General features: G+C 35.3%; 1 protein-coding gene across 1 annotated transcript in view; it reads right to left on the bottom strand.

Moving 5' to 3' along the window:
• KIAA1109 (KIAA1109 ortholog) overlaps nucleotides 1–16,628 on the bottom strand; it is a 203,457-nt gene that overhangs the window by 15,922 nt on the left and 170,907 nt on the right. Inside the window, 10 exon segments of the mRNA XM_027600626.2 lie at nucleotides 82–219; nucleotides 2,652–2,831; nucleotides 3,678–3,878; nucleotides 7,588–7,789; nucleotides 9,107–9,246; nucleotides 10,444–10,605; nucleotides 12,304–12,505; nucleotides 13,210–13,390; nucleotides 14,898–15,113; nucleotides 15,684–15,937. Coding sequence (XP_027456427.2) covers nucleotides 82–219; nucleotides 2,652–2,831; nucleotides 3,678–3,878; nucleotides 7,588–7,789; nucleotides 9,107–9,246; nucleotides 10,444–10,605; nucleotides 12,304–12,505; nucleotides 13,210–13,390; nucleotides 14,898–15,113; nucleotides 15,684–15,937 — 1,876 coding nt within the window.

The following is a 16,628-nucleotide window of genomic DNA, read 5'->3' as shown; positions in this document are numbered from 1 at the left end:
TATCAATCATTGATTCCTGTTACTACTGTAACCAAAATTAAAAGTAACATAAGTATAATAACAATTACATAACAAGCTTACTTGGCAAATTTATAGTTTGGTCTCCAAGGAATAGGCGTCTTGCAATACTTCTCCTATACCAGGCTCTTGGAAATGCCAGAATTTCACTGAGTCGACGCATATCATATTTAAAGGAGGCAGACCCTATATCACATACAGCTGATACATAAATAAATAAAATCTGTTAGAACAGATTTCCAAAACCTTTAATATTGTCACATGGTAGGTATAACACATGACACAACTAAATTATAATAATGTTATAATTAATGAAATATCAAAATAAGTTACAAGGTATGATTAGTAAGTGATAATATTTGTTCCTTCCACAAATGATAAAAATAGCACATTTTTGGGCACGTGGGTGGCTCAGTTGCTTGAGCGACTGCCTTCAGCTTAGGTCATGATCCTGGAGTCCTGGGATCAAGTTCCGCATCAGGCTCCCAGCTCAGCAGGGAGTCTGCCTCTCCTTCTGACCCACCCCCCATCGTGCTTTCTCTCATTCTGTCTCTCTCAAATAAATAAATAAAAATCTTTTAAAAAATAGCACATTCTTACACTATTCCCATTTCCTTTTCTGAGGTGAGGGCAACTTGGAATTCTGTTTTCACTTTATCATGAAATTCTGAGGGGTTCTGAAGATCAGACTTATTAACAACTTTCAACTTTAATATAAGGCTCTTCTCAAATATGGAAACTGAATAATTGGGATGGGCAGGGACACAAGCTTCCTCAAAAGTAGTTGCAAACCAAATAGTGTGTGGCAAGAACTACTATTTTCCTTTTAGACAAAGAGCAGGGACTTGTCAGTCTGAAGGCATTGTGATGACCGCTTCTTGGGGTTCTGCTCTGAGCACTCTTCCGCCCCTGCTTTACATGCTCTATCGTTCTTCTACCAGAGCTTCCGTAAGGAGTTACACACCAGTGTCCCCCAAATCTAGTATTTCTGTTTCAGCCTGAGTCCATATCCACATAGCCCATCAGCCAATTATCTACAGACTCTCCCACCTAAACGTCCTATTAAGCACTTTCTTATTTTTGATCTAAGTTAATGACAGTCCACTATCCCTTCAGTCACCTAAGCTAAAAACTTGAGGCATCCTTGTCTCCTCTACTCCTTACACAACTTGTCCTCAAGCTTGTGGGTTCTATTTCTCTTAAAACCATTCCCTCTTCTTTTTTATTGTCACAGTTTAGGGCTTCACTCCCTATTGTTTGGTCTATTTCAACATTCTTTTCAAACATCTCTCCCATTTTTCATGCTGCCATCAACTCTTTCTAAAACACCAATCTGAAGCATCATCCCATTTCTTTTTTTTTTTAAATACAAACTGTTATTTTATAATACCTATGCAAATTTATTGTGTGTGGTAAGAACACTCAAGATGAGATCTACTATCTTCACAGATTGTTTTTTTGTCTTCACAGATTTTTAAAGTGTACAATATAGTACTGTCATCTTTAAGCACAGTGTTGTTATCCCATTTCTTAAAAACCTCTAATGGCTTTTCACTGCCCAAAGGATCAGAACCCTGTTCTTTAGCCTGGCATATGAGTCTCCTATCAATCTAGTCCTGGTGTGTTTTACCAGCTTTCCCTCTAACCAACTCCTCTCTCCCTTGGGACATTTAACTATACAACCAGTTAAATGTTCAGTTATACCTATGCTTTGCTTCAGTGAACCAAAGTATGATCCAAAAGCATACTTTCTGATGCTCTCTGTACCATTAAAGACCATGTTGCTATAGCTAAGAATTTTTTTTTACATAATTTTGAAGATCTGGCCCCAATATCATTTCTTTTGTGAAGCCTTCTTTGATCTCTTGAATAAAACAATCTGTTTCTTCCTCTTTATGTAAACCTCCATTACAGCATTAATCACACTGCACTGTCATTTATTTGTTTACTTGTGAGACCTTGCCTTATTCATGCCGGCACCCGGAATCATCTGCCAGTGTCGGCACAAGTTCACTGTAAAATATAGGCTCAGGGTATGTTTGTTGAATACTAGCTTTAAGTGTACCTACTGTATTTGTGCAATTAATAACTTTAAAAATTTTCACTCCCATAGTACTCTGAATTCTTAAAAATGTTCCACATGCACTTAATTTTAAATAGTCAAGTCGCAACATAAGGAAAATGAGCAAGTGATTTGCCCATAGGTATATGGCTAGTTACAAAGCTAGCAATACACATGTACACAGCTTAAGATCTAATGACACTAAGTAAAAAATTTTTAACCATCATCCCTCATTAGTGTTTTAAGAATTTACAATCAGAAAACTAAGCTAATGAAAAATCAGAAATTTTACCAATTCATGGTAGAGAAGTGAAGAAAAGCAGCAGTTTTCAGTGACTTAACTAGGTATATTTTGGCCTTTGGGTGACATTTCTCTGCATTTATCTAGAAATCATATTCCTAACATTGCTTACTTGGACTGAGAGAGTACCTTGGCCTAGACTGTTACTCCTCTCACTTAAATCATTCATCACTAAAAGCTTAATATTACTATTAAAACACTGTTAAAAAGGAGGCCCTTACTTAATTCTGAAAAACAGCATTTTAATTAAGAAACTATACAATTAAGTACCAGATATATTGATTAGTGTAGTGTCCATTTTGCTTGCAGATTTGCTTACAGACTGACTTTCAAAAAATGAGGCACCTCCTGAGCGCCTTATCCGAGACAAACTCACTTTTACAAATTCAAGGTTTATACTGAGTGAGTCTTTTCGACCAGTGACTGAAGTGGGTTCTTCATCCACATTCCCTTTAAAACAAAAACAAAAACACAACACACACACACACGCATATTTATATATGTATGCATATATATACATGTATGCAACTATCTGGTTACATGAAATTATCTACTACACTGGAATATGCCATCAATTAAAATCACTTTAAGTGAGGTTAAAAATTTAAGAATGATCTAATGAGCATTAGCATGCTGAACAACAGTTTAATAGTTTCAAGCCCATAAACAATAGTGATGATTTTCACAATACTTCTCCAACAAAAACTAGCACTGACATGGAATATATGTTTTTGTTACTTCTCTAAGCAAATCAAGAGACATTCACTAATATCAACATCTCAGACATTTTTAGTGGTAAATCTGCACTTTAAAATGATAGTGAAATTTAAGTTGGTTAAATAATGACAAGTAGAAGCAACAGCAGCAGAAGGTGGTTTCATTTTAAATTGAGAAATGTGATGCACACACTTTAAAAACTGACTATTTGCAGAATACAATTTCTTATACAAATAATGATTTGGTAAAACATTTAAACTTTTCAGTAACATAAATATCCTTTTTAAATCCAAAGATTATTGTGCTACATATGTCATTTATACTGTTTTAAAATTCTTATATAATTAATTCACCTGAATTATTTATTTCATATTTCTACTTATGTAGAGGCAGGATAGATATTGTCAAGAAGAAAAATAAAGTTTCTGATCTTATTTTATATCCATTATCTTTTTAATTTTTAAAAATTTTTAAAAATTTTCTTTTATATCCATTATTAAAGGTACTGTGATTTCTGAAAAGATCAAAGCTTGAAAAGGTGCTATAAATTAAAAAAGATGGAAATACTCTTAAGTATACCTAGTCCTCCTGATCCAGGTGTGAGCCCAGAAACAGCAGTTTTTTGTTTCCCTGCTCCGTACGGATGAAATACATAAAGGGAAAAGTCAGACATGCATGCAGTGAAGCTCAACCCAGACGAACTGCTGCTAGAACTGGTCAGATCTGACTGACTACTACTATGTCGACTTCTGCCAAGAGGGCTGCCTAGGCCGGATGAACCTATAGTGAAAACAAGAAATCCAAAATATTTATAAGTCACAGAAGATTGTAAAAGCCTGTCACTTAATACATTCTTAAGAACCAAACAGGACTTGAAATTAAAATGGAAATACTCAAACATTAATTGATCAATAGATTTAAAATCTTGATATCAAAATAAAGACTTAGATGTACTTTTCAATTAATTTATTCTATTAACTGGAGTTGAATACTCTGTTCATCTTCGAAACAATTATTTAGACATTTGATTGGCCAACTCCATGGTTTCCTGTTTCTTTTCTCCTTTGCTCCACTGGAAGCAGGCAGTGGAAGAGGCACAAAATAGCTGGGACTTAAGTGAAGGGGGAGAACTATAAAAAATCCAAATCATATAACTGGAGTCCACATTTCAGTAGCCAGCAGTGGAAATAGAGCAAGGTACACAAATGCAGAAAGTTAAAGATCTCTTTCTCTGAGAAGAAGCAAGGGTCCTCATTGGCAACACTTACCATAGGTGGTGTATAGGCTAATTCAAAATATGCTTTAAATGTAAAAAATACGAGTAAAGCATCTTAAGAGAACATTATATGATTTTGCTAATAATTCCAAAATATGTATTTCCAAAATATACAGACCTCCTTTGGATTCATATTGCAACTGGTTACTTGACATCTTACTAGAATGTGTCACAAACATTTAAAGCTCACCATGTCCAAAACTGAACTCTTGATCTTTACCCCCAATCTATTTTTCTTCCAGTATCTCCCAATTCCAGTAAGTGGCATTTCCAAGCAAACAGCTCAGCCAGAAACCTAAGAGTTATTTGTCATTCTTCCCACTTCTCTCTATGATGCAATTTATCACCATTATCATTTCAATGTCTAAGAACATATACTAAGCTTGTCCATTTCCCTGTATCTCACTATTGTTACTCTAGTCTAAGCAATTATCAGCTCTGGACTGCTGAAATGGCCAACTGTTCTCCCTGCTTTCTTCTACTCTTGTTCTCCTCCAATCAACTACCAGACTACAGCTGGACTGGTGGTGTTCTGAAGGTGTAAATCAAAATCTCACATCTACTCTCCTGTTTAACCTTCAGTGGCTTCCCCACATCATCTGGCTCTTTCCCATCTCTCTGAATCTTTTCATACCAATCTACCTTTTGTTTGTCACACACCACTTACACTAGTTGTTTGTGTTTTTTAAACTTGCCAAATTCTTTCTTGCTTCATGGATTTTGTGTTCTCTACCTAAAGTGTTCTCCATCCCAACTCTCTGCTTGGCTAACTCATACTCACTTCACATTTCCACTTAAAATACACTTGTTTGCTTATCTTCTGTTTCTCCAAATTCAACTCAGGTTCCACATTAGCAGGGACATAACTGCTAGCTAGGTTCACTACCATCCATTCAACCTCTGGCATGGACCCGGGGCCCCAGTAAAGTTCAATAAAGATCCTTTGAAAGAATGGATACTGTTGTGGCGTCTGGGTGGCTCAGTCAGTTAAGTGTCTGCTTTCAGCTCAGGTCATGATTTCAGGGTCCTAGGATCAAGCCCCAGGTCTGGCTCCTTGCTGAGCAGGGAGCCTGCTTCTTCCTCTCCCTCTGCCTTTGTCCCTCCCCTTGCTTGTGCTGTCTCTCAGATAAATAAAAAATCTTAAAAAAAAAAAAGGATGGATACTATCATAACCTATACTTCTTATACATTTATTCTTATCATTATTCTTCCTGCATGTTTTACGATGATAAAATGAGGGATGCTATTTCATTTTTTTAAATTTTCTATAGAATCAAATTGTGGACATAAAAAATAGTCACTCATTTCATATTCCTTTCACTACATATACTTAGTATGGTACATATATACACTACTACAATAATTTAAGTGTCATTAATTTGTGGCATTTTGTCATTAAGAAAAAAAGTGAATATCCCAACAGAGAAATGGACATGGGCATATTTATCTCTCTCCCGCATTAGCCAATAAAATAATAACACATAAAATAAAACCCCATTTTAGCCCATCACATTAACAATGATTAAAAACAAATTTAAAGTGTAATGTTGGGAAGAATACAGTGAACCTGGTGTCTACACACACTGTGGTGAGGATGCAGAAATCTTATATTTACTAGGCTAGTAAAACATATCAAACACTTTAAAAATGTTCACTCTCTCTGACTCAGGAATTCCACTTTTAAGAATTTATCTGAAGGATGTTTATATATAAAGATATTCATCTCAATATTATTCACAAATAGAAAACAAAAAGCCCAGGGAGTCTCAAATGTATGACTGAAATGATGGAATATCGTGCAATCATTAAAATTATTTCAGAAAGATGAATATTTAATAATTTGAGAAAAACTTATATTTTAAGTTTTTAAAAGATATATAGCAGAAGAAATCATATTTAAATTTTGCCTGGGAAGAAGACTGTATCTACAAAAATGCAGGAGAGTAGGTAGGAAGTGATAATACTGGTTATTAAGATAAAAGGATATTATTTTCATTTTTAGTACTCTTGTTTTCTGTATTCTCTATAATGAACAGTGAGTTAATTTTATAATCAAAAAGTAGGTTTTCAAAAACTGACACTACCACTCCAATATTTTATAGACTACAACACAATTCCAACAGCAATATTTTGGAGCTCAGTGTGACAGTGGGCAACCACATTAGCAAAAACTTATTTCTAAAATATCAACTTTTTTTTTTTTAAGATTATTTATTTATTTATTTATTTGACAGAGAGAGACACAGCGAGAGAGGGAACACAAGCAGGGGGAGTGGGAGAGGGAGAAGCAGGCTTCCCGCTAAGCAGGGAGCCCGATGTGGGGCTCAATCCCAGGACTCTGGAATCATGACCTGAGCGGAAGGCAGATGCTTAACGACTGAGCCACCCAGATGCCCCTAAAATATCAACTTTTTGTTTTCCTCTTTTATGAGGAAAACTTTCAAAGATTCACACAGCAAAGCAATGTTTTGTTTTAGCCATTTTTTCAGTGTCTTCTGACATTGCAAAATATCCCCTTGGGGCTTTTTTTAACCCCTGGTTATGAACCATTGTTTTAATGATAGTTCTCTTATTAATAATTATCAATTTTCACTCATTCTAGTCTCTTTAAGAATGGTCAATAAAATCTTTATCAATTGCAAATGCAATCTTTCTATGATTTTTAGGGCAGAAATGACACTGAGCTTTAATACAGTGAACAGTGACGTTCTCACCAGGAAATCATCAGTTGTGTGTTAAAAACAAAACCTTTCATGAAATGGACATTTGAGTTATAAATATATACATACATTATTACAATTACACACACACACACACACACCCACTACCCTTCATACAATTTTAATTCACTGTGATAAATTCTTGCATGTTAACTCTGTCTTATTTTCCATTTGCAACACTGATTACTCTTAAATGTAAAAATAGAGCATAAAACATTCAAAAGTACTTAAAACATATAATACATTTACTTCATAGTGCTTGTAGTGTGTACATTCAAGCCAACCAAAAAATGCTATCCAACTGCCATTCACTTGTACCAAAATATATTCAAAAGACTTTGATCTCAATATATTTTTCTATAAATACTCTAATTCTCAAATATTCTCCTTTTCCAAATTTATTTTTTAGTAATATATACTAATCACTATTAAAATATTTATTTGAAAATAGTAGTCGGCTTTCTACCAGGGGAATAAAAGAGTGTTTCTATACCCGGTATTCCAGTTTTGCTTGTAGAGGTCTTTGTTCCACTCTGAGTAGCATTACCTCCAGGGGATAAAGTCTCTGTGGGATACGTGGTCCCTAAAGTCTCCAGTTCACCTCGGTTGGAAGAAAACACCAAGTCCAGGGATGGTAGCTTTAGCATGCATTCTACTCTTGATACTGGTAAACAGCTAAACTTGATCTGTGAGGGCTAAAAAGTGCAGAAAGCCAAAAAAAAAAAAAAAAAAAGTTTCTAGGTACTAGTTAAAAAATTTCACACTGGATTCCAAAAAACACAATTTCCACTTCAGTCCACATATAGCAAATTATTTGACACTTTAAAGGCTTTTGTGTTTAATGTCTTAGCTTTTTCAAACAGATACATGATATATTAACCAAAATTTATTAACAAAATGGCATTTTAGGAATCACCTCTGAGTGATACATATTCAGATATTTAGATGATTCAGAACATTAAGGATATCTACGTTCATATTATACTTGTTCATAATCAAATTTTTAAAGGAAATAATTCCTCTTATACTAAAATTTTTAAAAAGCTATTTAATAAGTTTTATAAACTCTCAAGGCCTCCCCCATTACATGTTTTTATCGTATCTTCAAAAGGCTAATGTAAAACTCCATCCTGAAGCCCTTTTGGCCAAACCACTGTTGTAGAAAACAGTTTGAACAGATGACCATTAGTGTTTCTTTTATTCTTGAGATTATCAGATTTACCTGAAGGTAAACTGAAACCTGAAGTTTGGTTACAAGTAGTTTTCAAATCCTCTTTAATAAATGGACTCAATCAGATGCTAATACAGTCCTAAAGGGCGACTGTTAAGACTGTATTTTAAAATAAAATATTAAATAAAAATTCCATAACTTAGCAAAAATCTAACAAAGGTACTACTGTGTGACTTACATCTCAATGACACTTTATATTTGCCCCAAAAGGACCATAATGGCAAGAAATACAGGTGCCATAAAAAAAAAAAGGGCATAAAATTCTAAAAAAAAAAAAAAGCGTTTTAACTTACACATTTTTATTTTTGCCAAAAAAGTATAAGATCTCAATTTTGAAAGCCCAAAGATCTATGAACCTCCTCAGCAGAAAAGTAAATACACACACAAAATTGTACATATACTTCCCAGAGGTCCAGGTGATCTCTAAGCCATTATAGGTTTACTAAAGGTCCATGAATCCAAGGTTAAAGTAACTTTAAGGGAAATAATGTTGGAAATATTCAAATAAACTTAAGAAAAACATTTTTCTTTAGGGGCGCCTGGGTGGCTCAGTCGTTAAGCGTCTGCCTTCGGCTCAGGTCATGATCCCAGGGTCCTGGGATCGAACCCTGCAACGGGCTCCCTGCTCAGTGGGAAGCCTGCTTCTCCCTCTCCCACTCCCCCTGCTTGTGTTCCCTCTCTCGCTGTGTCTCTCTCTGTCAAATAAATAAATAAAATCTTAAAAAAAAAAAAAGAAAAGCATTTTTCTTTAAAACAAAAAGGAATAAATGAAGTATATCACCTGAACTCGTACATAAACCACAACATCTACAGGGAAGGAAGAGTAAGCAGATGTCGAAGATGATACTAATGATGTTGTTGATTCTTCCATAGGATCTGGTATTTCAAAATGTCCCATATCTTCATCTTGTGAACTCACAGCTGTTAAAATATTTAGTTTTATTATTAGGGCAAGGGCAAACTATTTTTTTTTAAAGATTTATTTATTTGAGAGAAAGAGAAAGAGAGGATGCGCGTGTGCAAGCACATGGGGGGGAAGAGGGGGAGGGGAGAGAGAGAATCTTAAGCAGACTCCATGATCAGTGTGAAGCCTGACGGGGGACTCCATCTCATGACCCTGAGATCATGATCTGAGCCAAAATCAATACTTGGATGCTTAACTGACTACACCAGCCAGACACTCTGGGAAAACTATTTATCAAAAGATCCTTTCATGGGGCACATGGGTGGCTCAGTTGGTTATGCATCTGCTTTCGTCACAAGTCATGATCCCAGGGGCCTGGGATCGAGCCCCGCATCAGGCTTCCAGCTCAGAGGGGAGCCTGCTTCTCCTCCCTCTCCCTCTGCCATTTTCCCTGCTTGTGCTCTCTGGCTCTCTTTCTCTCTGTCAAATAAATAAATAAAATCTTTAAAAAAAAATATCCTTTCTCTTATGCTAGTACTGAGATCAGGGATATGAACACACAGAAATGTGCTTCTGTAGCCCATCATTCTATACATCTTTCCCTATTCAAACCTCCTGCTCATTTCTCCAAATTCTAATTCCCCTCCTACTATAACAAACACTGTACAAAGAAAATTAAGCCTTTGCCCTCAAGAAGTTTCTAGTCCAAGAGGGAAGCTAATGTAGGAATTAAGGATGTTAATTTTATCATTAACTAGCTGTGGCCGTGGGAAAATCATATAACCTCACCAAGACTTAATTTATTTGTAAATGAGGACTAGATGATTTCTCAAGTTCTTTTCTTGATTTGTAAATGAGGACTAGATGATTTCTCAAGTACTCTCCATAATTCTTGATTACCAAATATATTATATAATAATATATAACAGCATTAAAAATCCTTCTAAGTAATAGAATTTTTAAAATATTTGTGATGCAGGGGCACCTGGGTGGCTCAGTTGGTTGAACATCTGACTCTTGATTTAGGATCAGGTCATGATCTCAGGATTCTGAGATCAAGGTCCACGTTGGGTTCTGGAGTGGGCATGGAGTCTGCTTAAGGTTCTCTCTCCCACTCCCTCTGTAACACCCCCCCACACACACACTGACTCTGTGCTTGTGCTCTTAAAAAAAAAATTGTGATGGGGAAGTAAGTATATAAGGAGGATACTTACTTGTATAATTCCTTTCAATTGGTGTAATTGGGATAGTTTCCAGAGCTTTTTCCAGAAAATCTAATAGGCAGGGACTAATAACCATTTCTTCTGGCAATGACTGAAGTGCTACCCAAGCATATAATTTGGCTGTTTTTACTCCTCCACTTCCTTTTCCTTTGGCTAGAACATTTACAAATGTGAGGTCAATTTAATAGTTCCCATACAACATATAATAATTTTGTGAGAAATCAGAACTATATATGACAGTTTAATCAGGTGAAGCACCTTATACCTAAACCATACAAGAATGCAATAAAAATAGCAGATTGAGAGAAATGACATATTAATATTAGAATATAAAGATTAATGATGCACATAAAACAATAGTTATTTCTACTTGCTCTAGGTCACAAATGTTGCTTCAATTTTTCAAGTTTATAATTTGCTTAGTGTCTCATTTAGCATTATTTTGTCCACTTAAGAAGACATAGAGAAATCTGATGAACAATATTTTGTGTTAAGTGAGGAAAAATGTTTTCAGGCTTTCCTATGTTCCTGCTGTTCTTAGCTTGTAGATTTTTACAATGCCTCCCTACATGGACTGCCATCCCTCTTTCACTTCTACATAACAAATATTTCTGTGTGAGTAGAATGAATGTAATAGCTAACTAATATTTAGCTAACTCTGGCTTAGGTTTCCACCTCCAACATATATTAGTTTTGTAAACCTAGTAAATCAGCTCAACTTCTATGAACCTGAACTTTCTTCATTTATAAAATGGGGATAATAATATCTGTCCTGCACTTAATGGGCATAGATGTGCCTTGTCAATTCAAAAGTGATATAAAAAATTTTATGCATTATCACATTTATTAGCTATTTTATTGAGCATACAGGTCAGCCCTATTCAGTGCAGGAGAAAACTACACAAGGGCATGAGTACCAGGAGGCAAGGGCCACTGGAAGCTATTTTGGAATCTGGCTACCACACCACATGAATAATACCTTATATGTATAGAATTTCCAAGAAAAGGGAATATCAGAACAGACAAGAATTAGTTTAAAACGTTTCATTTGAGAGATGGAATTTGATATATAAATCTTTTAAGATATTGTGGAAGTGAATGTTTGTGATTTCTGAGGCTAAGCCATAAAAGATACTGCAACTTTAGTAGCTATGTTCTCTTTTGGATCACTCCTTTTGAGGGAAGTCAGTTCCCTTGTTATGGGAACACTCAAGCAGCCCAGGGGACAGGCCCACAGGGGGAGGAACTAAAGCACCAGTTTGCCCATCATGTGAATGGGAATGTGATAGAAGTAGATCTTCCAGACCCAGTCCAGCATTCTGATGACTGCAGCCTTAGCCAACATCTTGACGGCAATGTCACGAAAGACTGTAAAGTTAGATTCAGCAGCCAAATTGCTCCTGAAGTGCTGATCACACAAACTGTGTTTAAGGCTATAAGCCACCAGGTTTGGGATCATTTGTTATGCAGTAATAGATAATTAATAAATGTGGTTGAGACCAATGTACTTTGTCTTAAAAGTGTAAGTTTGATGCTTCCATCTAGATCATAAACTCCCAAATATGAACTACATAAAATTTTTTCTAAATACATATAGATCTAAGAAGTTAAGTAAATAAACTATTTAGAATATTGTTTCTTTTAACACTGATATTCTAAGGTAGTATCAGTTTGAAAAATAGCCAAAGGTCAGGCCACACTTTCATATGAGTTTTATACAGTCATTATTGGCAAGTCTATGTGATCTTTTCTTTAACATGTAAATTTGCAAGAAATTCTCAATAGAGCAAGTAGGTGATGATTAAAAAGTTACCAAAAAAATTAAAAATAACGTATATTTTCCTGAAATACCTGAGGGAATAGGTGGGGGTTGGGGAGGAAGTAAGGTGTTAGTCTTGCTCTGGGCAGTGCAAGGTAAAGGAGGAGAAGGAGGAGATGGTGCACTATCTTTCATACCATACAGCTTGGACTCTTTAGAGAGGGTTCTTGGCAAGGAAGATCCTCTGGAGGCATTGGGTGATTCGGTCTTTAGTGTCTTGGAATTGTAATGCAACTGTATTAAGACAAATAAACTTTCAAAATTAAAATAATGAAGATGAGAAAAACCAACATATGTAGAAAAATGTGGAAGAAAGAACACCAATCCATGAGTCAGAAGACCCAGTTCCAGTTCTTAAAAGTTAAACGCTGTGATACTAGCAAGATTCTTAGCTGTTTCTCATTTAAAATTTAAAAAGTCATCCCAGATAATAAGTTCCTTCTAGCTTAACTTATAGGATTCTATAATTCTAAAATCTAAAAAATAGGTGTTTAAGTTGGACTAGGAAAGGTTTAGCAAATGTAATGACTATCAATGCATAAAAAAGTAACTTCTTACTGACAAATTTTAATGGAAAAGCTGTATAAAAGAAGTGGCAACCTGCAATTTAGATGTTCTTATGTTCAGAATATGGCTATATCAGAGAAAAATGTTGAAAAGTCTCACTTCTTTTTTCTTTTAATTTTTTAAATTTTATTACGTTATGTTAATCACCATACATTACATCATTAGTTTTTGATGTAGTGTTCCATGATTCATTGTCTGCATATAACACCCAGTGCTCCATTCAGTATGTGCCCTCTTTAATACCCATCACCAGGCTAACCCATCCCCCCCCCAACCCAGGAAAGTCTCACTTTAATAGGTAAAGGAAGAACACGTATGACAGAAAATAAACACTGCTAAGAATACTTTAATCCTAGACTTTAGGTTTTTACCTTTACATCAACTCCAGGAATGTAAAAAACTGTCGTTTCTAAGTCACTAGACTTTGTCTGTAGAGATGATGGCACTTTCTTGCCAGTCATTAAATGGGTGGTAGAAGCATAATTAGTTTGAAACTTCTTCTTTTTTGAAGGAGAATCTTGATCTAAACTCCTGGAACTTCTATCATAACTCCTATAAATAGAGAAATGATTTTTATCTTGTAAAAAAAGGCATTTATCTCCTTTTATTTAAAATCAAACTTTTACTTATACAGTAAGTGGAATGTAATCCTTCATTAATAAAGTTGAAAAAGGAAAGCTCATTAGTGCCCGCTGCTAACCTGGCTAACACCGTCATGGATGATGTTCATGTTGTGTGCTCTGCACCTACATAGGGCAGCCACCTTTAGGCTTTTCTGAGGTCACAGGTGTTTCACATGGACTTATTAGGTTGAACCAAATGAAATTGCCCTTTACATAGGTAAAACCAGCTGAATATAAGCAATGTATTATAATGAATTAACATGCTTTTTATCATTACTACTACATTTGTAGGAATTTAACTGCTTGAGTGTCTTTTTATCTTCTCATTTTATAAAACCCTCCTTAGACAAAAAGACAATCTAAGTCTTTTTTTAAAAAAAAAGTAATCTCTATACCCAACATGGGGCTCAAACTCACAATCCTGAGGATCAAGAGTCCCATGGTCTACCAACTGAGCCTGCCAGGTGCCCATAAAAATCTTTTATTATGAAAAATTTCAAACATGCAAAAAGTAAACAGAATGGTAAACTGTGAACCCCTATGGCTCTATCTCCCAGCTTCAACAATTGTCAGCATTCTGCCCCCTTTTTTAATTGACATTTCCACCCACTTCCCATCTATCCTCTCAATTATTATTTTCTTTAGCTCTTTTTTAGATTAGGAAAGAAAAGCAAATGTTCAAAGAAAAAATAATCTAATCTTAAGCCTATTTATACCACCACTTTTTCAATGATGGAGACAAATGGTAAAGCGGCAGTTATACCCTGAAGCACATTCCAGTATACTGAGAGCTCTTTGTCCCCCAGTTTCCCAATCTTGCTTTTTTTCTGAATTCATCAAAATTCTGAATAACCAAGATATCTCTGAGCACTGCACTGTTCTTTAAAACAGAAATGTGCACAATACAAGAACAGAGACTGAGAAATTTGGGCTTATTTAAAGGAGAATTACAAAGATACAACTCTTTTAATTAAATTGCTAGAATCTAAAGCAGAAATGCATTTCTAGTTGCCAGAAAACTTTATAGGCTTGTTAATTTATTTTTTTTTTTTAAAGATTTTTTTATTCATTTGAGACACAGACTACAGAGAGAGAGAGAGAGAGCATGAGCAGGAAGAGAGGCAGAGGGAGAGGGAGAAGCAGGTTCCCCGCTGAGCCAGAAGCCAGATGTGGGCCTCGATCCCAGGACCCCGGGATCATGACCTGAGCTGAAGGCAGAAGCTTAACCATCTGAGCCACCCAGGTGCCCCTATACACTTGTTTAAAGAAACAGTATGTTATACAAATAACCACTCAAACTTACAACTATGATTAAATCCACTCTTTATATCTGTATTTTGGGACATGGGTGAAAAGGTTCTTTGTAATTCAGTGATATATCAATAATATTTCTAACAAATGAAGTTACATGTATCCTTTTCTGACCAATTTCTTACCTTCTCAAGCTTATATCGTCATGTTCTTGCAGAAGGGTAGTTGGGTGGAGCACACATTTTCCACTATCAATTTCAACTCGTATATCAAGTTCAAAATCAATATTTCTCTCTGTAGCAGTGCCACTGAGACTTCGGTTGACTGGAGTTGTGGGCCAGCGTTCTGTAAATAGTTGATGAACAGCAGCAAAGCCTGTTGCTTTTTTACGAGATGTATGTCTAGAGAAAGAACAATTGATCGTTACATTGTATTAAATTGGAAGAATTTCCAACAACCTATTTCCCAATATATTATGTCAGCAACAGTCTGTAAATAAATTTTACCCATTTTACAAATTCATACATAGTACTCAACTAGCTCATACTAATTTAAGTTTTTCCTAAGTTTGATGGAGTTACATTTTATTCAACAACCATGCACTCAGTAACTATTATGTGCCAGGTGATGTGCTAGGTGTTGAGGACACAGGCATAATCACTGCTATTAAGGGAGTCTGAATATCAGTGTATGAACTATAGTCTACATATTTGAGGAGATTTCATTTTTGAAAATTGTAAAATGCTATTTTCCTGATTTTATTAAAAGAACGAAGAATAAGGAAAGAAAAAAGTAATGCCATGTGGAGCTAAATTACATTAGTAAACCATGGCTATGTCTCCTAGTCTCACTCTGGCTAGGTATATTAAAATTTTTTTCTGTAAAATTTAATAGTTATACATAATGCTTTAAAGTTCAGTTCTAGACTCTGAAATGTTACCTACGGGTCTCAAAATAAAAAGGTCACTTACGAGGGTTTCCTGTAAATATAAAACCTTTCCCTCTCATGGTCTTCATCCTTTTCATCCTTCTCAGAATCTTCACTAGTAGAAGACAAACTGTCATCCCGTCGGCCCTCTTCAGGTTGGAAAGGAATGCCTGATGAATAGCCTCCTGGAGTTTTGGGAGAACTGAACACGGAATATGATCCTTCACTATTTGAGGAGTAATGGGATGGACCTTCAATGGTTACTGACAAAAGGTCCAGTTCTGTTTCCTCTGGAAACTGTACAAAGAGAAGACATGGATCAGGTTCATATTACACATCTCTTCTTAATTAAAAAAAGAAAAAGAAAAAAAATATATGTGTAAACATTTAAAGTCCTCTCAGAGTTGAATTTCCTCACTCTGACTAAAAGAAAGTCATATGAAATGGAACACCAAGAAAGGAAGCAGGTCTTAACCACAGAAAGTCACACTACTGACATACTAAAAATTAGAGTGAAATTTTACATTATATAAGCTTACATCAGCCTGTTAATTAGTACATACTGTGTAATTCTTTAAGCATAAGTTAAACACGCTGTGGAGACAAAGCAAATAATGTCGATCAACTGTAAATCAGAAGGGCAAGAGAGCAATTAGTGATGGAAGAGTACGCAGTGTCCGTACAGAAAGTACTTCATGATTCTGGAGATTCTGGATGCTTTTTATAGATAGCTTTTAAAAATGAGTCCCTAATTGGCTGTAGACAGATGTGCCAGTCATTATGTAATTAAAGATATCAAACTTAAGAATACAATTTTTTAAGGTTAATAGTTTTTTATAAACACTATGTCACTGAGAATTGCACCAGGAGGCCCCTGTATTTAAGGAGATCAAAAAAGAAACAACAATAACAACAACAACACTTCCTATGATCTAATTTGTATTCCCACTTTTGAGAGTTGCTTAAATACCCTTTGAAAATGTGATAA

Source organism: Zalophus californianus, chromosome 2 (assembly GCF_009762305.2).
Source record: "Zalophus californianus isolate mZalCal1 chromosome 2, mZalCal1.pri.v2, whole genome shotgun sequence".
Taxonomy (NCBI): Eukaryota; Metazoa; Chordata; class Mammalia; order Carnivora; family Otariidae; genus Zalophus; species Zalophus californianus.
The sequence above is the reverse complement of the archived record's forward strand: the minus strand, read 5'-3'. Positions and strand labels throughout refer to the sequence as shown.